This window comes from Oryctolagus cuniculus, chromosome 15, assembly GCF_964237555.1.
Source record: "Oryctolagus cuniculus chromosome 15, mOryCun1.1, whole genome shotgun sequence".
In the NCBI taxonomy this organism is placed as follows: Eukaryota; Metazoa; Chordata; class Mammalia; order Lagomorpha; family Leporidae; genus Oryctolagus; species Oryctolagus cuniculus.
The window spans coordinates 38,673,338-38,697,582 of NC_091446.1; the positions used below are offsets into that span (position 1 = coordinate 38,673,338).

A 24,245-nucleotide genomic window follows, 5' to 3' on the forward strand; every position below is an offset into this window, starting at 1 on the left:
CAGTATATGCATACTATTCTTTTCTGGATGTATTCTTAAACTACTGCCAAGTATTACCTTTTGGGGTGAGCTCTTATATTTCTGTGCTATTTGCATTTTTCTTCTATATATGTACAAGTATTAATTTTCAAAATTAAAATGCTAAAAACAATGCTATTACTAAAAGGGCACTATGATTAGTCTGGTAAACATTTGGATACTGCACTTTAAAAACTTAAATTTGAAACATTACCAATGCTGTTTCATGTGTTTGAGGATGCTTAAAATTCACCATTTCCAAAGAGAGATGTTTTTTGATTCGTGTCACATCAGCTTCCCGTGCAGCTTGCAGCAATGAGTGGCCTTTAAATTCATCTAAATGAACCAAAAGTATTTAAATATGCATAAGAATTTTCAAATTAATGCAGCTTATTGTAAAAGACACCTGGTATTCTTCATGAAATTATTTTCAAGACAATCTCCCCAAAATATGTGAACTGAGTCTCTACAGATATTTTCTAAGTATAACCTTGAAAACAGTTTCCAGTTTCTCTCAATTATGGCTCACTTCATCTCCTAGTGTAAAGACAGATTTAACCCAAAGCAGACTCATGTTCTGCTCTAATTCATAACTGGTCTAGAGATCAACTTAAGTATTCCAATATATTCACAGACCAGAGCATTCTGAGAACTTTCCAAAGCACAGAACTTTTCTCAGTAAAAAAAAAAAAAAAAATAAAAATAAATAAATAAAAACAGGGACCATCACTGTGGCTTATGATGCTGGCATCCCATGTGGGCAATAGTTCATGTCCTGGCTGCTCCACTTCTGAGGCAGCTACCTGCTAATGGCATGGGAAAGCAGCAGAAGATGGCTCAAGTATTTGGACTCTTGCCACCCATGTGGGAGAACAGCGAGATCCTGGCTTCAGCCTGGCTCAGCCATGGTCACTGCAACCATCTGGGGAGTGAACCAGCAGGCAGAAGATCTGTCTGTCTCTGTCTCTCCCTCTCTGTAACTCTTCCTTTCAAATAAACAATTAATTAGGGGCTGGTGCTGTGGCACAGTGAGTTAAAGCCCTGGCCTGCAATGCCCGCATCCCATATGGGTGCTGGTTCTAGTCCCGGATGCTCCTCTTCCCATCCAGCTCTCTGCAATGGCCTGGGATAGCACTGGAAGATGGTCCAAATCCTTGGGCCCCTGCACCCACGAGGGAGACCCAGAAGCAGCTCCTGGCTCCTCGCTTTGGATCGGTGTAGCTCCGGCCATTGTGGCCATCTGGGGAGTGGACCAGCGGAAGGAAGACCTCTGTCTCTACCTCTCTCTGTAACTCTGTTTGTCAAATAAATAAAATGGATCTTTGAGAAAAAATTAATTAAAACAAATAAAACAAAAGGTCATCATAATCTCCATTGTAATATTATAGCAGTGGCCGGCGCCGTGGCTCAATAGGCTAATCCTCCACCTTACAGCGTCGGCACACCGGGTTCTAGTCCCGGTCAGGGCGCCGGATTCTGTCCCAGTTGCCCCTCTTTCAGGCCAGCTCTCTGCTGTGGCCCAGGAGTGCAGTGGAGGATGGCCCAAGTGCTTGGGCCCTGCACCCCATGGGAGACCAGGAGAAGCACCTGGCTCCTGCCCTCAGATCAGTGCTGTGCGCCGGCCGCAGTGCGCCAGCCGTGGTGGCGGCCATTGGAGGGTGAACCAATGGCAAAAGGAAGACCTTTGTCTCTCTCTCTCACTGTCCACTCTGTCTGTAAAAAAAAAAAAAAAAAAAAAAAAAATTATAGCAATAACAAGTGGTTTTGCTCATACTTATCAGAAAGCTGAGGACTAAAGAAGCTGGATATTTCCAAGAGAAATCTATGAGCAACAAATGAAAAGAAGGTATTTTCTCAAGAGTTTCATTTTTCCTCATCAGACCTGTGATATCATCCATTATCCTTTATTAGTCCAGAATGATATAAATCTAATACAAGTTGTCTTTTTATATGTAGTAATACTATATCTGAACTAGGTGGCTTTTTCTCACTATATACACCTCAGAGATACAGAAAACCATGGGAACTATTTTACAAGACAGCAATCTTAAAATTAATACTTTAATTTCATAGCAAGTCAATTACAAAGTCTTATCAAAGAGGGATAGAACCCAGATGCTTTCATTTCAAAAGCATACCAATCTGTAGTAAGACTAAATACATACAAAAACTGTAACCTGACTTGAAAAAACTAATACATATTTTCACTTCATAACATTTAGAGCATACAGAAACTTCCAAATTACTAAATATGTTAGTCCAAGCAACAATAGATACCCATGGCTAAGGAAAATAATTTACCATTTTACCATTTCTAAAACAGGAAAGAAAAAAATGCTCAGTTTATTGATATCTGAATACCCTTCCTGAATAATCATAATTTTTATACTCACATGATAATCTTTCTTTTAACTGTGGTGTGGGAGCCAAATCTATAGCACTTTTATTGTGACAGTTCAGCAGTGTTGGGTCTGCACCGTAACTTAAGAGCAGAGAACACACTTCAACTCTGTTCTTAGAAGCTGCCTCATGAAGTGGAGTGAATTGCCACAAGTCCATTGCATTTACGCAGGCACCATGCTATGGAGAAAAAAACGTACGGAGTGCTCAATTGCAAGAGAATTCAGAATTACTAGCACTGTGTAATTTAACATCACGTAAGCTTAGAAGGGTTATGTTCCCCAAATTTACTTTTTAAGCAATTATTTGGCAAAGAGAACACATTTCTCCCAATGGAAAAATAGTAGCTGATAGCTAGGTCTGCCTGGATTATCTGTTTAACTGTTATTGCTTTGGGTAGTTAAAAATGAATCTTTAGATTTAACATACATCTTTCCCAACAATCCTCCCCTGCCCTTTTTGAGGTATGATTTACACACAACTCTTAAGTATGTAGTTTAACGACTTTTGACTAACACGTACTTTATGTCTAATTCACACAGTTTGGAGATTCATTCATGCATTCTATCAGTAGTTCTTTTTCATTTCTGAGGAGCATTTTATTTTATTTTATTTTTTGACAGGCAGAGTGGACAGTGAGTGAGAGAGAGAGAGAGAGAGAGAGAGAAAGGTCTTCCTTTTTGCCGTTGGTTCACCCTCCAATGGCCGCCACGGCCAGCGCACTGCGCTGATCCGAAGCCAGGAGCCAGGTGCTTATCCTGGTCTCCCATGGGGTGCAGGGCCCAAGTACTTGGGCCATCCTCCACTGCACTCCCTGGCCACAGCAGAGAGCTGGCCTGGAAGAGGGGCAACTGGGACAGAATCCGGTGCCCTGACCGGGACTAGAACCCAGTGTGCCGGCACCGCAAGGCGGAGGATTAGTCTAGTGAGCCGCGGCGCTGGCCTGAGGAGCATTTTATTGTATAGATATGTAACACTATCTATCCATCACCCTGTTAATGAATGTTTCGATTGTTTCTAGCTTTTGACTATTAGGAATAAGCAGCTATGAACATTCCTATACAAGTCTCTTTGTGGATACATGCTGTCATGGTTAAGAGAATGTTTAAATTTATTAGAAACTGCCCCAGATTTCTCCAGTCGCTATGCCATTTTACATTGCTACCAGCAAGTAATATCTGAGTTCCTGTTGTTCCACATCCTTGTTAACACTATTATTAGATTTTAAAATTTCACTTGTTTTCAAATACTGGATTGGATAGACCATCAGCTCAATCTCCCACCAAACACAAAATCCCTTCTATAGCATTCTGGACAGAAGGCAAATGAGTTACTTGTCCTTTTAGCACTTTCAATAGGATGAGGGACAAATTCTCAGCTAACATGGCTTTTCAGAGTTACTAGGTAATTCCTATTGTTAGGAAGTTCTCTTCCATTTTAAGTTAAAATATGCATTTTGAACTGTGATCCATTTGTCTTCTCTGGAGCCAAAGAGATCAATATTCTTTTGTGTAATTTTTTTTTTTTTTAAAAGAGAACTTTGTATGTATTCCGAGGCCCTGAATACTTGCTTTCTCTTGACTTTCCTAAACTGTACTACTGTGGTAATTGCCTACACCTTCACCTAAGCATACCTGTCAAAGTGTGACTTCTGTCAGCCTTCCATTCTTATTTAGTAAAACACTAGCTCTTTAGGAAAATACAACCCAGCTGTCTGTAAAAATCCAGAGCAACTGGTCTGACATTTCACTCTCCTCCACAGCTCCATTCCACATGTTCTGCTGAAACCAAGATTTGGTTTAATAAGAAGCAAAAGCAGTACTGCTATCTATTTGTAATACTGCATTATAGCTACATTATAACCTTAAAGAGGCTTACATGCTGCTCATTGTATTTTATCATTATTTTAAAGTCTTTCTGTGGGGAAAGTGTATTGCATAGTGGCACATACCCAAAAGAAAGCATAGAGGCACTGGAAACAAGTGTCCTGTTTCTGTTCCTGTGACAGCTGCTGAGAAAGTGAGGAAAAGTGCCAAAGGGGCAGACTGGATACAGGGTTAAGAGAAGTCTCAAGAATGTGGGCAAATACATACCTAGAGACTGCAGAAACAGAAGGAAATGGACATGGGTAAAAACCCTGGATACACTTTCAAAGATAATGTCTTCTGTTCCCACCCCAAAGTGGTCACAATAAAAAGTTTCTTGCTAGTCTTGGGAATTTGTCTGTTAAATAACACCTGCCCAGCATACTGGCAGAAGTGAAGCTTATTGAATAAACCTGTTCCAAACCAAAGCCGAACTGGGCAAATCTTGCAAATATAAATTGAAGTTTTAATAACATATGACTTATCAAAAATTGCTTTCCGGTATTAGTTTTTTAAGAGTTTTGAAACTTCACCTTTAGCTACAAATTATAGAATCACTTAATCTGCTACTTACAATGGTAGTGCTATTTTATGTTTAAAACTGTATAGTATCTCAAAAGTCTGAAAGCAGTCAGAAGCTCATCACCTATGCTTTATTATAAATACTATTAACTTTACCAAGCACTAAGAACACAGAAAAAAGATATACTATGGATTCCAAATAGTGTATACAATTATTGAAAATTGAAAAGGTACAGGAGAACTAACCTTGACCAAAAGTTCAGTTACTTCATAATGACCATATGAACAGGCATTGTGTAATGGCACCAGATCACTACAATGAGAGGGAAGAAAGACTGTGTTATTACAGATTCCCTAGGCCTAAGGAAATGCACAAATTAAAATTCATTTAATTCCAATAAATTTAAATAGCAAATGGTTGTGTGCCCTTCTAATAAAAATGTATAAAATTTAGTAAAATCCTTTTTTTTAAAGTTTGTAGCTTATTTATTTATTCTGTTTTGGGACCCACAGATTGTTTGTTTATTTGAGAGGCAGAGGCAGATGCAGAGAAAGGTCTTCCATCTGCTGGTTCATTCCCCAAATATAATGGCTGTCCACAATGGCTGGAGCAGAGCCAATCTTAAGTCAAGAGCTTCTTCCTGGTCTCCCATGTGGGTGTAGAGGCCCAAGGACTTGGCTCATCTTCCATTGCTTTCCCAGGCACATTAGCAGGGAGCTGGATCAGAAGTGGAGCAGCCAGGACTTGAACCAATGCTCACATGGGATGCCTGCACTGCAGGCGGTGGCTTTACCTGCTAATGCCACAGTCCCTCCCCCAGTAACATCCATTTGAATGCTAACTAACAATCTTAACTCTTAAGTCTCTTCCAAATCCATCTTCGTTTTCCCTACTGCTACTGCCATTACCTTTGTGACTATATTATTTGTCTCCTGCACTACTGATACAGCCTCCACTCATTTATCCTTCAACCTGAGTTAGATTTTTCTAAAGGACATATCTGATATGGTTACTCACTCCTTGTTTTAACATACTTAGTAATTCCCTCCTTGCTTTCAAGAGATGGTTCCACCAATGGCACACACAGTGATCTGATTCCCTCTCTGCCTTACCCTTCAATAATGGTTTGCTAGCTTGCAGTTCTGTTCTATACATACAGAGATGTATCTGGCTCAGTTTTACACCATCTTTTTCAGAGACAGCTCAAACACTGGCTCTTCTTAAACTTTGTTTTGAAACCTTATAAGGTAAAATTACTATATTCCTTAATAAACTGAAACCAGCAATGGAAGAACTTTATATGGGAAGGTATAGTGAAACCTTAAAATTCTGATTTTCTTTAGGTTTTACCCTTTCCTTGGCAACTGCTCACCTATTAATGGCCACACACCATCCACAACAGCCACCTATGATTATTTAGTCTTTAGTACTATGCTTCCTCTTTAAAGGCCAACGGCATCACTTCTTGGGCTTTTGGAAGTATAGTCGAGGCTAATGGCATTCCTCACCAATTCTGAATGTATGATTTCTTACTTGCCTGAAACCAAGTTCATTTCCAACTATCTATTAGCTATTTCCTCTTGAATTCACACTCAATGTTTTTCTGCTAAACAATTTTCCCTCCTGCTTTAAGGTCCAGGTATCACCTCCTTTTGAAGGATTCAGCAACCACTACAGCCATCACTGTTTGTCCCTCCTGGGAATTCCTGTAGTACTATCCTTCTCTATTACCTAGCACTTGGTAGAGACCTCTTTGATTTCTTAGGTACTTTCTTCTTCTTTTTTTTTAAATAAACATTTATTTATTTGAAAGAAAAAGAGTTAGAGAAAGAGAGCTATCAATTTTTCATCTAGTAGTTCACTCTCTGGATGACCAAAATGGCCAGGACTTGGTCAGGCTAAGGTAGGAGCCTGGAACTCCATCCTGGTCTCCCTTGTAGGCAGCAGAGGTCCAAACACTTGGGCCATCCTCTGCTGCTTTCCCAGGCATATTAGCAGGGAGCTAGATCAGAAGTGGAACAGCCAGGGACTTGAGCCAGCACTCATGTGAAGCTGGCATTGCAGGTGCTGGCTTATCTGCTGTGCCACAATGCTGGCCCCTAGGTATATTTTTCATCCTCCCTAAAGCATAAACCTTATGAATGGCAGGTTTAAAACTTGCTGTGTCCTCAGAGCAACTTGCCTCATATAAAAGCTCACTATATGTTAATGCTGTCCAGTAAAAAAAAATATATGGTTTTTATAAGGTTACAAAGTTTATTTGTAAGGACAGCAACAAGGGGTCAGTGCTGTGGTGCGGCGGGTTAACGCCCTGGCCTGAAGTGCCGGCATCCCATATGGGCGCCGGTTCTAGGTCCGGCTGCTCCACTTCTGACCCAGCTCTCTGTTATGGCCTGGGATAGCAGTAGAAGATGGTCCAAGTCCTTGGGCCCCTGCACCCACGTGGGAGACCCGGAAGAAGCTCCTGGCTCCTGGCTCCGGATTGGCACAGTTCCGGCCGTTGTGGCCAACTGGGAAGTGAACCTTTGGATGGAAGACCTCTCTCTCTCTCTCTCTCTAACTCTGACTCTAGTAAAAAAATAAATAAATTAAAAAAAAAAAAAATGGACAGCAATGTGTAAGTAGTCCTCACTTTCATTTAAATGCTTACCCTTTATCTTTAGCATGGACATCAGCTCCATGTTGCAATAACAGCTGCACAATCTTGACTCTATTGTATCCTGCTGCCAAATGCAATGGAGTGGACTGCAATATTAACCAAATAAATTAGTGAAATTCAAATGACTGAATACAAGATGTGAAAAGGTAAAAACCCAAATATAAAACCACAAAATCCAAGTATAAATTAATTATTTAGTTTTATAAAACCCAAAAAACATACTGAAGGTGTTGTATAAATGTTGGTAAGTTTACTATTGCATTTAGGAAGCAAACAACTAATGATTATTATCAAAATTTTACTAAACTCAAGAATTCATCTTCATTAACAGGGATGGGAAATGTCTGGCCTGTAGGTCCTACAGGACCCACAAAATCTCTAATCTGGCCCTGCCAATGCATATGGAGGCAAGATTTGAAACTCACTGCATCTGTAGCAGACTAATTTTTAAGTTGGTAATTTTGTATGGCCTATGAATGATGTCAGAAATACCCAAAAGGCTCTTGGCAGAAGGTTCCCCACCCCTGGCTTAAAAGAAAACATCAGCATTCTCTTCAAATATATTTTTATTAATAAGAGAAACGCATCTTTGTACTACCAGATGAGCAGACATTTAATTGCTAGAGGAAGTACCTTTCTGCCATCACTTGCATGGCAGTTGACATTCAATGGTGTAAGCAGAGCCATCATTTTTTCCTCATTGCCACTCCTACAACAAATAAAAACGTATTAACAATTTGTACTTCTCATGATTCTCTCTAGAGACATGTATTATAACCATCCCCCCCAAATACAATCATTCTTTTAAAAAGGCCATTATAAAAAAATTTTAAGTGGTAACATATTCACGGTACACGTTTACAACATTAGTACACACCTGGCACTTTCCAGGAGTTCATCTTTCTTATATTCACCTGTGAATTAGAACAAAAATGAGCAGAAAATTTTTAAAAATTAATGTTTTATGCAAAAAGATGCCACTAAACTGTACTGTACTGATGAGGTAGATAAATTTGAAAATAAATTTCCAATAAACAGAAAATGGTTAATAAAATAGAATACTATGCAGTTTTAAAAGTTGTGCAATAAGAATACCTTTGTTATCAAAGTGGAAAAAAGAATGATTCAACTTCACATAACGAAGCATGACTGCAACTATACAAAAACACCATGCACAGAAAAAGGAAAAGCCCAGACGAAAATATACCAACATGCTACAAAGTTTGCTTTGAGTGGCAGACTATTGAGGTTTATTTCCCCTCCAATTTCCTAAATAAGCACATTATTTTCATAACTGACAAAAAGATGTTATCTACAACTTCAGTCAAAACAAAAACAAAACTCAACATACCAACATTATAGAAACCAGAAAATTATCTATAGCATCATTAACTGAACATTCTCATTAACATGTTTTTGAATCCATAAGATTTTGCAATGCTAAGATTTTTATTTAATGCTACTTTAAATACGAAAAGTTAACTATAAATTTTTATGCTCATAGCTTTTATATTTACAAATGAACACAAACTATGAAATTACTAAAATTTAAATTAAGAAAATGATTTGCTGAGACAACATCTGAACTCATGCCCACAATTGTGTACTGAATGCTAAGGCATTTTGTGTTCAAGATTTTTAAGGAAGATTAAAAGCATGTAATAATATGCAATAGTGAAGGAGGAAATGCACAATAAATTGATATGCATAGTAACAGCTCATATTTCTAGAAGTCTTTTCAGAGACTAATCTAAATTTCCTTAGTTATGTCAGAATGGACATCACACAGTCCAAGCACCAAAGTTCGCAGCAGATCCCTCAGGGTCCTGCCTTTTAGAACAGGCATGACTCTAAGAATCTGGAAAATAGGATGGCAGAGTCACTTAAATGGAAAACACACTGACAAAAGAGAAAATATGGGAAGCAAACACAACTTGAAAACTTGCCAGTCTGAACTATAGTATTATATATCTTAAGAGATTCCAAGGACACCAATGTGTTATAACAAAGCACAATTAGCACTCTTTGAGGTACTGACATAAGTGCACCGAGAATCATCTGTCTTTAAGTAAGAGAATAGTTGCTGCTTTCTGAAAGGAATCCATCAAAAATGATTACACATAAAAAGAGAGAAAAAAGAGTATGAAAACAGTATATAAGGGTGGGTGGATATGAGTTACCTGAAAAATTCAGGGACATTTTAAAAATTAAATACCAATTTGAAAAGAAAACAAACCTTACCTTTTTCAAGCAAAAAACAAGTATGAAATGTCTATGGAAAAGAGCAGCAACTGAAGTGACATGATTTTAAAAGCCCAGCTGCGATCACTGGCCCTAAGAGGCAGACTGTCTACATGGCAAGTTTGCTCTGTATATTCTTCTTTGAATAATCAAAGAGAATACAGACTTACCAGTCAGCACTGCTTTTGCGGATGGGTCTGCTAAATCCAGCGCTGTTCTTCCATCTGTATTTCGAATGGTTGGCTCAGCTCCATGCTGTAAGAGCACTGTAAAATAGCAACACTATCTTTCAAAATGGTAAACCTAATAATCCGATTTTAGCAAATATTTTTCTCAAAAATTCTGGTTCATAAGTCTTAGTCTTTTTTTTTTTTTTTTTTTTTTGACAGGCAGAGTGGACAGTGAGAGAGAGAGACAGAGAGAAAGGTCTTCCTTTGCCGTTGGTTCACCCTCCAATGGCCACCGCGGCCGGCGCGCTGCAGCCGGCGCACCGTGCTGATCCGATGGCAGGAGCCAGGAGCCAGGTGCCTTTCCTGGTCTCCCATGGGGTGCAGGGCCCAAGCACCTGGGCCATCCTCCACTGCACTCCCTGGCCACAGCAGAGAGCTGGCCTGGAAGAGGGGCAACCGGGACAGAATCCGGCGCCCCGGCCGGGACTAGAACCCGGTGTGCCGGCACTGCAAGGCGGAAGATTAGCCTAGTGAGACGCGGCGCCGGCCAAGTCTTAGTCATTTAAAAATATTTCATATATTGATGGTATGGATAAAAGTTATTTTAAATGTAAAATAGATAAAAGAGTGCATTATTTAATTCATTAAAGACACATTAGATAAGTTTCCCCTCAGTTCAATGTTAGGTTTTCCTTTGCTATTTACACAGCTGGTAATAAGTGACCAGGGTCAGATAAGTGTACTCTATCATGACAGAACTGAAATATCTAGATACAGATAGCCTAGAAATAGATATGTCTTACTTTTTAAAAAAATGATACAGGGGCCGACGCTGTGACATAGCGGGTAAAGCCACCGCCTGCAGTGTCAGCATCCCATACAGGCGCCTGTTTGAATCCTGGCTGTTCCACTTCTGATCCAGCTCTCTTGTATGGCCTGGGAAAGCAGAAGATGGCCCAAGTACCTGCACCCACATGGGAGACCCTGAAGGAGCTCCAGGCTCCTGGTTTTGATCCGCCCAGCTCTGGCCATTGTGGCCTTCTGGCGAGTGAACCAGCGGATGGAAGACCTCCCTCTCTCTCTGCCTCTCTGTAACTCTTCTGAGTAAATAAATTAAAAAAAAAAAAAAAAGGTAACCTTTTTTTAAAACAAAAAAACTTAAAAATCGGATAGCTTCTTTATGCTTTCAATAAGTTCTTTTTTTTTTTTTTTTTTTTTTTTTTGACAGGCAGAGTGGACAGTGAGAGAGAGAGACAGAGAGAAAGGTCTTCCTTTGCCATTGGTTCACCCTCCAGTGGCCGCCGCACCACGCTGATCCGATGGCAGGAGCCAGGTGCTTCTGGTCTCCCATGGGGTGCAGGGCCCAAGCACCTGGGCCATCCTCCACTGCACTCCCTGGCCACAGCAGAGAGCTGGCCTGGAAGAGGGGCAACCGGGACAGAATCCAGCGCCCCAACCGGGACTAGAACCTGGTGTGCCGGCGCCGCTAGGCGGAGGATTAGCCTAGTGAGCCGCGGCGCCGGCCCTCAATAAGTTCTATAAGGCTATCAGTCATCATGTTCTCAATCAAGAAAACTGAGTAAAGAACTGGTCCATTAATGACACAATATGCCACACTTGAACAGCAAGGTAAACTAGTCTACAGAGTGGAATAGGTAGGTGTACATTGAATGTAGATGTGAATTACTCCTTACCAGGACAATTTTTTTGAAAAAAATCTTAACTGAGGGATAACAGGTTAGGGGTTGCCAGACGAGCAGTTTATGTTAATTACATTAAACATTGAATTATTTCTTTAGAGTTAAACCCCAAACTAAAACTGTGACATTATAATTAAGGTGCACAAAAAGAGATCTTGTGTTATGCTCTGTATAGTACTATGAGGACACACCAGCACACTCTACCCACTTATAAGGACCTGAGGGAAGACAGGCAAATGCAAGAAAGTAAGCTAAGCTCCTGTTCTTTGATGGGGTTAATTTATATTCTTCTCTACTCCTAACAATCACAGCAATCTGCCATTAAAAATAAAACATGATCCACATGTATGATTCACCATTTTCCAGCAGCTACTACAGAAACAATTTAATCTTATACATTTTATGTAACCCAATACATCTAAAATATTCAATATTTATCCTTATAAACAATGTAAAATTTTGAGATATTTTATATTCTTCTTTTGTACTAAGTCCTTGAAATATGGTATATATTTTCATATCCTACAAAGCATCTTTAATTTGGACAAGTCAGATTACAAGTCTTCAGCTACCATACTGGATAGCATGGTTCCTGTAAATATTTAGAAAACTCTAGGTATTACTGAAACTGTTTATGTATCTGGGATTCTGAAGTACTATAGAAGAGCTATGCAGTATAAGGGGAGATTTTTAAAGGGCATTAATAATTTAGATAACACATAGGAAAGAAGAATTGGGCAGAGGTAACTAGGTAATCTGTTTTGCAACTTCATAAATGGCCTAATTTAAGATAAGCCAATAAACTTTGGTATCGATAGTGTTTTGGAATTTTTAAATTTTGAGAGGCAGAGAGAGAGACCTCTTATCTGCTGGTTTATTGCCCAAATGCAGGCAACAATCAAGGTTGGGCCAGGACAAAGCCAGAAGCCAAGAATTTCATCCAGGCCTCCCAGGTTGGGGGCAGAGACTCAATTACTCAAGTCATCACCTGTTGCCTCCGAGGGTCTTCACTGGCATGAAGCTGGATTCAGGAGTGGTGTCAAGACTTGAACCCAAGCAGTCTGATACGGAATGCAGGCATCCAAAGTTGTGTCTTAATCACTGTGCCAAATGCCTACCTGATAGTTTATCATTTTGGGGAGAGGGAGGAACAACTTAAGTCTAGCATAGTCTCTGGTCTCTTCCTAGTGGTTAGAATTACTTTTATCTATTAAGGATTTCAATTGTTCCTATTTTGCATAAGGAAATAAGGGAATAAGCTGACAACGAGCCTAAAATCCTTGAGCCTGTTAGGATCAGAAAAGTAAATACCAAGTTAATGAAAACTCTCAAGCAGCCTTCTTACATATAATTCTTCATCAGTGATGAGCCTGTCAAACAAATTCTAGCTCACTTGTGAGTTCAAGTATCCTGAATGAGTGATCTGATAATTTTTCTTCAAATGCCCCTTTATTTTGCCATTTCTATTTCTAGCAACCCTAGGTCATGTCCTCATCATATCTGACCTGAATTACAGCCTCCTAACTGGTCTCCCTGTTGCCATCTATTCTACCTGGCCCCCTACCAGATTACTCTAAAATATATTACTCTCACCACACCATTCCCCTTCTCAAAAATCTTTAATATTCCAAATTGCCTACACAGTAACATAAAGCTCCTTAATCTGAAATTCAAAGCTCTTTATAAAGAATTCCCTTCTTATCTTCTTACCTTTTAAACCTTCTAGTAACTCCTGGTAAGACTCCAGAAAATCAGGCCTTGACTTCTACTGCTGCCAAGTCACTGCATTCATTATTCTCTGTCACTCCACTACACCTTCATATGCTTCTTTGTATATCTGATCCCCCAAGAGAATGTGAGTTTCTAGAGAACAAAACTTCGTCCTCTATTCTCCAAAGTAATTTAAGCCCAATACCAAATACAAAAAGACAATCAGCAAATGTGATTAGATTAAATCATGGTGTGTTTTTGGGTTTGGCCTGGCAGAATTTAGTAATATGAAAGGTCTTCAAAAAGTTCATGGAAATATTATGAAAAAATTATGCACGGATCTCAAAAAATTTTTGCACCAAAGTCATCTTTTAATTCCACTTCCCACAAACTATTTGAAGTATCTTCAGATTATGATTTAGATTCAGAATACTTACTGCTATATATATCTTGTTTGACCCACAGTTCATCTGTTGGGAAATATGGTCCTCAGGGTGGCAGTATTAGAAGGCAGTGGATCTTCAACAGGTGGAGCTGGGTGGGTACTTGGTCTAGTAGTTAGGATGCTATCATCTCACAAAGGACAACCTGGTTTTGACAGCTCGCTTCTGCTCCCCATTTCAGTTTCCTTACTAATGCAGGCCCTGGGAGGCAAAGCTGATGACCTAAGTTGTTGGGTGGGAGGTCCTTAGGTCACTGAGGGTGTGGTCTCAAGAGGGACTAGGGGATTCCAGCCTGAGTTCCTGTTCAGGCATGTAAGCTCTCACTCATGTATGCTCCTGTCACCTGCTAGGAGGATCTCACAAGAGTCACACCGATGCTGGTGTTAGGCCTTTGATTTTCCAGTACTGTGAGCTAAATAAACCTCTTTTCCTTATAAAGTTAGCCTGCCTCAGGTATTTTGTTACAGCAATGAAAAACAGACTAATACAGTTAAAAATTTCAGGAAAATTCCAAAAAGCGGTCTCACCGATGCAAACATCAATCTTTCCTTTAATTGCAGCTTCATGAAGAGGAGTATAATTCCAATTATCTCGAGCATTTGGGTCTGCGCCATGTTGCAGAAGCAGATTGACTACTTCAGCATGACCAAAAGAACATGCGTTATGAAGAGGAATAAGGCCCCCGTCATCGCGTGCTTGGACATTTGCACCATTCTGAAGCAAATACTCAACTACATCTTTCCGCCCAAAACCTAGAAGAAAACAAATTGTCCAAATATAAATTCACCAAGGAAAATACATCAGTAAGTACAGGCCATGCTAAAACATTTTAGGATGGAAAACAGTAGACTCAACAACCCGAGAACTCAATGATGATCTGAAGTGTATTAACTAACCGATCTTAATGATAAAAGTGGAGGCCAGTGCTGTGATATAGCAAGTAAAGCTGCCTCCTGCAGTGCTGGCTTCCCATATGGGCGCCGATTTGAGAACCAGCTTCTCCACTTCCGATCCAGCTCTCTGCTGTGGCCTGGGAAAACGGCAGAAGTGGGTCCAAGTCCTTGGGCCCCTGTACCCACATGAGAGACCTGGAAGAAGCTCCTGGCTTCAGATCAGCACAGCTCCGGTCACTGCGGCTATTTGGGGAGTGAGCTAGCGGATGGAAGACTTCTCTCTCTGCCTCTCCTTCTCTCTGTGTAACACTGACTTTCAAATAAATATATCTTTAAAAAAGGCAGAGAGTCTTTCCACTAAGTAGTAATGTACTTAGTTGTGTTTAGGAGGTACTACTACAAACTCCAGAGAAAGATTATGAAATAAAGTGACTGAATGCTTAAAGTTAAAATGTTTCCCACTTACCAACAGCATTCTTGATATTAGTGTACAATAATTAAATATGAAACTCTCTACTTGTGTAGTAACAAGACTAAGTCTTGCTAAAATCCCTTGCCTGTAGCTATCTCATAGAATGTTTCTGTGAAACCAGGAGGCTATGAGAGAGCAACAGCAACAAAGGAGATCTCCTTATAGCTTACAGTTGTCTAGGTAGTGAGACAGAGAGGTGACCACAGACACAAATGTGAAATAGGTGCCTTAAAGGAGTCCCTACTTTGCCATCTGCACGAGAAACTTCCTTCTAGGAAGGAGGCCTCCTTTAGATGCTCACATTCTACAGTTCTGCTCAACTGCCCTGAAACCAAGAACAACAACAAAAAAGGTCTACTGACTAATTCTGGTTTAGTACCAATGACTTTCAATTTCTTATTCCCATGTATCAGAACTTAAAACCTCTTTATAGCTATTTGTGAAATGATGAGAATTCCAGGCTTATGTTCAAGTAGACAGAGGTTTATGTGTGAGTTGGTGGAGAGGGAAAGGAACTCTTTACCCTTCTGTAATTTCTCCAGAATATTCTTAAAACCACCAAGCCCAAATATAATCCTTCTAAGATGGCCAGCATGGGAATATCCAAGATGGATGTCTGGGGCTGGCCTGGTTGCAGGTGCTGGAGGAATTAAAGATGGATGAAGAGATCAAGTGGGGTGTTTTATTTTATTGTAATATTGCTAGGCTCTGCACTTATAATAAAAATGATGTTTGTATCTTTGATTCTCCCTCATTTCAAGGAGCTCACCATTTAATATTTGGACAAACAAGAGCTCAAAGAAGGGAACACTCAAACTGGGGGAAAGCAGAGAATGCAAAGGACTGCCCCAGAGGAGATTCCAGCGATGACATCTGAGCTGAAAGCATACAGACAAATAAAGGATCATTAGGAGAATGAGGAGAGAAGGTGCTGAGCAAGGGAAGAGCATTATAGCCCAAGCAGAACAAACAAAATGTACATGAGCACTGAGGCATGAAAGAGCAAATCCTTTCTAATAGCCAGGAAACAGAATGCCAAAGTGCCAGTTCAGGAAGAATCTTCCATGTCACACTAACACAGTGTTGGACTTTGTATCATAGGCTAGTGTTTTTCAAAGTCTTTTCAAATAGCGTATTTCAATATAATTATACTTAAGATTCCAATCTCTGTAACTTTTACTGCTAAATACTCAACGCCTGGTGCAGGTTTGGCACTCAGAGCTGCAAATTAACTGAACAAAATAAGAACTATTCTGGTTGAAACCTTTCTCCTCTCACAAAGACCTCAGGGGGAATATCCCTGAATCTTTTGAGTCATCTCCTGGATTTGTTTAGGAGAATGACTCCATCATATCTGCTTCTTCAGAAAGACCACTTGGGCGACTGTATAGATAAATGGATCAAATGTGGGGACAGGAGATAGACAGGTCCCTAAGAGTTTAGACAGCTGCTACCCTAGTCCATGTGAGAGATGAAGAGGACCAAAATCAAGACTGATTTGATGGTCAGGACAGGTTACATTCACAAGTTGGTAGAAAAGGAATACTTACTGGAAGCCTCCTTCCTGTCTCTATTCCGTCTCCCAGCTCCCCTCCTGCTTATCTGTTTTCTTTCAAATACTTCCAAAGTTATTTTCACAGTTTTACATACAAGCAAACATTTTGTATTATATTTAAAACTTCATTTATTTACTTAGAAGGGACACAGTGAGTAAGAGAGTAAGAGCGCACAACTGTGCTCCTGTCTACTAGTTCACTGTCTTACTGCCTGCAAAAGCTGAAGCTTGGCTGGGCACTCAATTTGGGTCTCCATGTGGGTGGCAGAGATCTAGCTACTTGGACCATCACCTGCTTGTCTCCCAGCTAGACTTAAAAGCAGAGCCAGATCCAAATCTAGACACTGACATGGAATGCAGGCATCTCAAGCAGCAATCTGGTATGTATGTTGGCATTTTCCTCAAAAATGATAGGTGTGGGGAGAAATATAAAATAAACATTTAATAAAACTCCAGAAATCAACTCCTACCAGTAGGCTATCCAGACTGGAAGTATCAAAATGTAGTTAGTTTCATTCTCATGGTTAGTTAGGTTGTTTGCAATCCTTTAATACTGCACACAATGCTGCCAGTGAATACTAAACAACGAACAGAAAACTGACAGGAACCAGGGAGACTAATTTGGTGAAAGAAGCCAAGGGCTAAACTCAACCAGCAGATCTCTGAGATAGTATAAAGCAAGAGGTTGGGGCCTACACTGTGGTGTAGTAGGCTAAGCTTCAGCTTGAGGCACTGGCATCCCATATGGGTGCCAGTTCGTGTCCCAGATGCTCCTGTTCTGATCCAGCTCTTTGTTACTGGCTGGGAAAGCAGTGGAAGATGGCCTAAAAGCTTGGGCCCCTGCACCCACGTTGGGGAATCTGGAGGAAGCTCTTGGCTTCAGACTGGCCTAGCTCTGGCCATTGTGGCATCTGGGGAGTAAAGCAGCGGATGGAGGACCCTTCTCTCTGCCTCTCCCTCCCTCCCTCTGTAACTCTGCCTCTCAAATAAATAAAAATTTAAAAAAAAAAAGAAAGAAAAGAAAAGAAAAAGAAAAAATCAGGAGGTTTTAAGATTTGTTTTTGGGCTGGCGCCGTGGCTCAATAGGCTAATCCTCCACCTAGTGGCGCCGGCACACCGGGTTCTAGTCCCGGTCAGGGTGCTGGATTCTGTCCTGGTTGCCCCTCTTCCAGGCCAGCTCTCTGCTGTGGCCAGGGAGTGCAGTGGAGGATGGCCCAAGAAGTGCTTGGGCCCTGCACCCATGGGAGACCAGGAAAAGCACCTGGCTCCTGGCTCCTGCCATCGGATCAGCGTGGTGCGCTGGCCGCAGCATGCCAGCCGTGGCGGCCATTGGAGGGTTAACCAACGGCAAAGGAAGACCTTTCTCTCTGTCTCTCTCTCTCACTGTCCACTCTGCCTGTCAAAAAAAAAAAAAAAAAAAAAAAAGATTTGTTTTGGGAACTGGTTAGCTTGACGGTGCCTATGGGCTAAGTATCCAGTAGGTTTCAAGACTGAATTCAGGAAACTGGTCAGAGCTAGACACATTTTGGAGTCATGACCAGAAAGGAAAGGTGGTATTTAAAGCAGTGCATGAATAGGAATAAAGCTGACTAGTTTTCTAGCAGATGTGTTCAAACAGGTACACTTACCAAAGATCAGTTCTCCCTCACCTCAGAGTTCTTGTTCTCTCCCTTTATTCTCTCCCCTTTTCTACTAGAACATCCCTAACAATATGCAAACATATTCTAGCATCTTCCATTTTATAAAAATGATTCTCCCTGAACTTAAGCTCCTGTTTCTCTGCTCTCCTTTGTAACCAGAGCTATAAGGGTTATCTCTCATTCACTTGCCTCCCAACTTCAACTGGGGTTCTTCTTCGTCCTTACCACTGATTTCAACAAGGCAACTTAGACCATCCGCATTGCCAAATCTGAAAGAAACATGTGTTTTCATTTGACTACACCACTCCACAACACTCAACAACTGGCTTCTCTGTCCTTTCTGAAACATTTTCTCTGAAGTTCCCATGATACAACACTCCCCTGGTTTTTCTGTCTCATTCATTCATTCAAAAAATGATCAGGAAATTCAACTCAGTGCCTGATACTCTTGGTGCCTGAAACACACAAATGAACAAACAGACCAAATCTCTGCCTTCTACCATGAGGAAATTTCAATGGGGAAAGGAAACAGGACTGAAACCCAGGTAGCCTGGTAGAGGATGAGGGCATCTCAAGCGGTGTATAAAATGCTATGCCAGAAATCTGCCCTCAAGATGGTGACATTTGATTAAATGCACAACGGGGACAAGGGAATCAGCTTTGCTAACAGTGAGGAACACTGAGAGGCAGCACTGTAGGAAATGAGGTTAGAATTAAGAAGGGCCAGATCCAGAGGCTTGAGGACCACTCTAAGAACTTTTTTTTAATCTAAAAAAGGAGGGAGTTACTACAGGGTTTTAAGCTGCTAAGTTCCATTACATGACTTGCATCTGAAAAGTACTCTCTGGTTTCTATGTTAGAACTAGACTGTAGGGGGTTATGGGTAGAAGTACCTAAGTCTACCACACGGGTGCAGAGGCCCAAGGACTTGGGCCATCTTTCACTGTTTTCCCAGGTGCATTACCAGGGAGCTAGATTGGAAGTGGAACAGCTGAGACTGGAACCAGCACTCATATGAGATGCCAGCGCAGTAGGCAGTGGCTTAACTCACTGCTCCATAGCATCGGCCCCATCCATCACTTCTATTTACTGTCTAGTCTGTTTAAATGTCACCACCTTAAGAAGGCCAACCCTGAGCATCAACTCAAAAGCAGTCCATCTGTCCACTCACATTACTTCCTACCTTAACACTTTAAAAATTGGTCTGTTTCTCTGCCTCCTTAGAAGTGCAAGCTCCATAAAAGCAGGGGTTTTTGTCTGCTGTTCACAGCATTATCCCTTGGCATAATTTTAAGCAGGGGAAGGTCAAATCTGTTACTGTCATTAGCACTGACTCAAGTCTTCCTTATTATTATTGTGGATCACGTTGTTTGGCCCAAACAGGCCATTCACAGTTACTTCAATCAATGGCTCTGCTATCCCAATTATTCAGAACCTACCTGGAGAAAATGCTTTTAATTTTAAATAATTTTTAGAAGTATGTTTATATGAAATGCAGAGCAAAACATAGAGAGGGAGAGGGAGGAAAGGGGAAAGGGAGAGGGGGAGGGGGAGAGAGAGTATTCCATCTTCTGGTTCAGTCCCCACATGGCCACAATAGCCAGGGCCAGGCCAGGAGCTGAGAACTCTGGTTAGATCTCCCTTGTGGGTGATAGGGCCAAGTACTTGAGCTATTTTTAGCTACTTCTTCCCAGGGTGCACATTAAAAAGAAGCTGGATTGGAAGAGACCAGACTTGATCTCATGCACTCTAATACTGGATGCAGGTATCCCAAGCAGTGGCTTAACCTGCTGTGCCACAATGCCTAGCCTGAGGAAATACTTTGATGAGGCATCTTAAATTGGAGAATAAAAAAGGAATAAAGAAAAACTACTAAAGCTACCTCTCCATTTGTAAAGCTATCTGATATACCAGAGCACTTTTAGAAGGAGGATTTCTTCACTGGCAATAGGCACATCTCAAGTAATCAACATGGTGACTCCCTCCAAAAAAAGAGTTGCTGGGCATAGAAATAGCTATAGACAAACTACAGTTTTACAGGACAAAGTGTCATTTGCAAAGATACCCGATCCAAAGGACTGCTGGTCTACTTGAAGACCAAGTTGTAACCTTTTGCAAAAATACCACTGAGAAGAGAAGAGGGTTGTTTGAAATGAGAGTTAGATATAGTACTGAACTGAAGTTTTGGCTGAAGGAATATGGGTAGATGATTCTAGTGATTATTATCTACACAGTTATCAATGTTCTGAGATAAGGACCACTTCTACATGGATGACCTGGTAGCAACACGGCTCCCTAGCCATTAATATATCCTCAACATATTAATGAGCCACACAGTAGAAATCAGCATGTTTTCCAAGTCACTCTGTAAGGACTACAACGCGTGCACAAAGGTAACAGGCTATGCTGATACAGCAAATGCAGAATCTGATCATCTCTGCAGCCATTTTAGCACCAAAGAAAATTACTGGAAGGGAGTCAGTAAGTACCTACTTTAAATAATAAGAAAATCTTCCACCGTTAGGAGTTTGTTGAAATCTTTAGGTCTAATACACTCCCCAAATTCCGAGAAGTAATCCCTGATGAAATCCCCATGCTTATGGTCTCAAGAACAGTTCAAAGGACTTCTATTAGTACTCATTTCTTGAAGAAAATTAGCTTTGCAGGGTATAATCTGATCATATTCTCACTGGCTAAGCAGAACATGAATATTCTTTTTTTATTATTATTTATTTATTTTTTATTTTTTGACAGGCAGAGTGGACAGTGAGAGAGAGAGACAGAGAGAAAGGTCTTCCTTTGCCGTTGGTTCACCCTCCAATGGCCGCCGCGGCCGGCGCGCTGCAGCCGGCGCACCACGCTGATCCGATGGCAGGAGCCAGGAGCCAGGTGCTTTTCCTGGTCTCCCATGGGGTGCAGGGCCCAAGCACTTGGGCCATCCTCCACTGCACTCCCTGGCCACAGCAGAGGGCTGGCCTGGAAGAGGGGCAACCAGGACAGAATCCGGCGCCCTGACCGGGACTAGAACCCGGTGTGCCGGCGCCGCTAGGCGGAGGATTAGCCTAGTGAGCCGCAGAGCCGGCCGAATATTCTTTTTTTTTTTTTTTTTTTTTTAAAAAGAATTATTTTATTTATTTGAAAGAGTTACAGAGAGAGGTAGAGACAGGTCTTCTATTCCACTGGTTCACTTCCCAAATGACCGCAATGACCACAGCTGAGCTGATCTGAAGCCAGGAGCTTTCCTCTAGGTCTCCCACGCAGGTGCAGGGGCCCAGGACTTGGGCCATCTTCTACTGCTTTCCCAGGCCATAGCAGAGAGCTGGATTGGAAGAGGAGTGGCTGGGATAGGAATTGGCGCTCATATGGGATGTCGGCACTGTAGGCTGGGGCTTTAACCCACTGCACCACAGCACCAGCCCTGAACACAAATATTCTTAAAATCAGTGCCAATCTCCATATCCTAAAGATGTCTTTACAATGGAATCAGAATCCTAAAGTTAGAAGTCATGGATGCCCAAGACACATTGTAGTTTAATTTCTAATTATGGATAATTCATCTCCAAACACAATGCACGAAAATCCTGATTAAATCATACTGAGTATGAATCTGCCAAAAGGCACTGACAGTGAAGTATGTATGTAGAGTATCTGTTGATCAATTAACTGTGTGTCACTTAATGGCAGATCCTTTATCTTATCCATTTCTATTTACTCCGGAATAAGGCCACAGTAAGGCCTTATAAACATTCGTTTAATGCTTGCCTAATACTTTGCTGGAACAGTAAGCCAAAGTCACTCACAGGCACAGGTACTGCGGTGCAACAGGTTAAGCCGCTGATTGGGACGCTGACATGTCAAAAGCATCACTTTGAGTCCCAGCTGCTCTGCTTCTGATCAAGCTTCCTGCTAATGCACCTGGGAAGGCAGACGATCTCCCAAGTATCTGGGCTCCTGCCAACCATGTTGGAGGCCTGGCCAGAGTTCTTGTCTTTGGCTTAGCCCAAACCCAGCTGTTGTGACCATTTGGGTAGCAAACCAGCAGATGAAGATTTTTCTCTCTCTCTTCCTTTTTCTCTGTTGCTCTGCCTTTCAAATAACCAAATCAATCCTTAGTAAGTCCGTCACAGAGAATACAAAGATTCGCGATCACTAAGAAAAATAGTCAATCATTCTCCTCAAATTTCTTTACCATCTAGATATTATGTTTCAGCAGTTCTAAGAAGCCTTTGTCAACCATGATCTCCGTTAACAAGTTATTTTGTTGCTACATTAAAACATGCCTTCATCTGGCTTCCAAAAAGCTACAAGGCAATTAAAGTCACTACAGAGAAACCAACTTTTAGGAAGTTTAACCTGCTCCCCTCTCACAGCCCAAAGGCAGGATGGGCTTTTAATAACATAACTGGTTCAGAAGTTGAGAAGGCACTGTTAGGCCATTCTAAAGATAAGACTCTGTCAGAAGGAAAAGTTAAAAAACAGAACACCGGGGCTGGTGCTGTGGCATAGTAGGTAAAGGCGCTGTCCGCAGTGCCAGCATCCCATATGGGCGCTGGTTTGAGAGCTGGCTGTCCTCTTCCAATCCAGCTCTCTGCTGTGGCCTGGGAAAGCAATGGAAGATAGCCAAAGTCCTTGGGCTGCGCACACACTTCGGAGACCCGGAAGAAGCTCTTGGCTCTGGATCAGCCCAGCTCTGGCAGTTGGGGTCATCTGGGGAGTGAACCAGCAGATGGAAGACCTCAACCCCTCTATAACTCTGCCTTTCAAAAAAAAAAAAAAAAAAAAAAAAAAAAAACCATGAAAAAAAAGGGGGGGGTGCCATCCCATATGGGTGCTGGTTTGAGTCCTGGCTGCCCCACTTCCAATCTAGCTCCCTGTTAATGAGCCTGGGAAAGCAGTGGAGGATGGCCCAAGTTCTCGGGCCCCCGTACGCAGGCAGGAGACCTGGAAGAAGCTCCTGGCTCCTGACTTCGGATTGGCTCAGTTCTGGCCATTGTGGCCATTTAGGGAGTTAACCAGCAGATGCAAGACCTCTAACTCTGCCCGTCAAATAAATCTCTAAACAAACAAACAAACAAAAACACATCCACAAATGTCACAAAACAGAAAAAGCCCTCAAGCCCCAGGAGATGGGTAGCTATAACCAAGCAGTCTGCAAGCTCTAACTTATCCAGCCAGGACTCACTGTTGACAGCTTTCTCAGAGTAATGCCATTTTAAACTTCTCCTTTACTATTAACTTCAGTTTACTGAGATCCATAAAAGTTATTTCCACACATATTTCTTCAGAATAAGGAATGTAAGAGAAGGGCCACTGCCCATCTCAACTTGGGACAGATACACTATCTTTCTGGCCAGACTCGCAGAAACTTGGAGAAGGATGCCATGGCCTCTGGAGTTACGAAATTCTGACAGTATGAATGGGGGAACACTGGGAGGGTTGTTACTGAAATCATCTATCTCTAGTTCCACAAGAGCTAAGGGAAAAGGTGCAGCTCAAGATTTTGATCTAATAAGAGATTTGATGAGTAAAGAAAAAACTTTAAATTTCTGAACAGACTGACTTTCATTTGAAACTGGGGTTTTCTGTTGACATAGGATTTAATTATTTCCCACTGCATAAAATAAAGCTTGAAAACAATAGCCTATACAGCTCCCATAAATATGCTGGCCCACAGTCAAAGAAGGAAACACTTTTGAAAGGTTATTAAAAAGGGCTAGTGTTGTGCTATAGTGGGTAGCTACTGCCTTTGACACCGGTACCCCATGATGGCGTGCTGGTTCAAGCACTGGCTGCTCCACTTCTGGTCCAGCTCCCCCAGATATGCCTGGAGGGCTATGGATTATGGTCCAAACGCTTGGGCTTCTGCCACCCAAGTGAAAGTATTCAGGCTCCTGATTTTGGCCTGGCTCAGCGCTAGCAGTTGCAACTGTTTGAGTAGTAACCCAGTGGATGGAAG

The 24,245-nt window shown here is 41.5% G+C and overlaps 1 protein-coding gene across 4 annotated transcripts in view; it reads right to left on the reverse strand.

Annotated features, from left to right (window-relative positions):
* TNKS2 (tankyrase 2) overlaps positions 1–24,245 on the reverse strand; it is a 65,473-nt gene that overhangs the window by 37,274 nt on the left and 3,954 nt on the right. For all 4 annotated transcript variants that reach the window (XM_070057626.1, XM_008270191.4, XM_008270190.4 and 1 more), the window contains exons 2-9: positions 14,257–14,481; positions 9,877–9,972; positions 8,343–8,379; positions 8,099–8,174; positions 7,457–7,551; positions 5,052–5,118; positions 2,412–2,598; positions 233–354 (exon numbers count right to left, since the gene is read on the reverse strand). In XM_070057626.1, the coding sequence (XP_069913727.1) occupies positions 233–354; positions 2,412–2,598; positions 5,052–5,118; positions 7,457–7,551; positions 8,099–8,174; positions 8,343–8,379; positions 9,877–9,972; positions 14,257–14,481 (905 nt within the window). The remainder of the gene's footprint in view (positions 1–232; positions 355–2,411; positions 2,599–5,051; positions 5,119–7,456; positions 7,552–8,098; positions 8,175–8,342; positions 8,380–9,876; positions 9,973–14,256; positions 14,482–24,245) is intronic.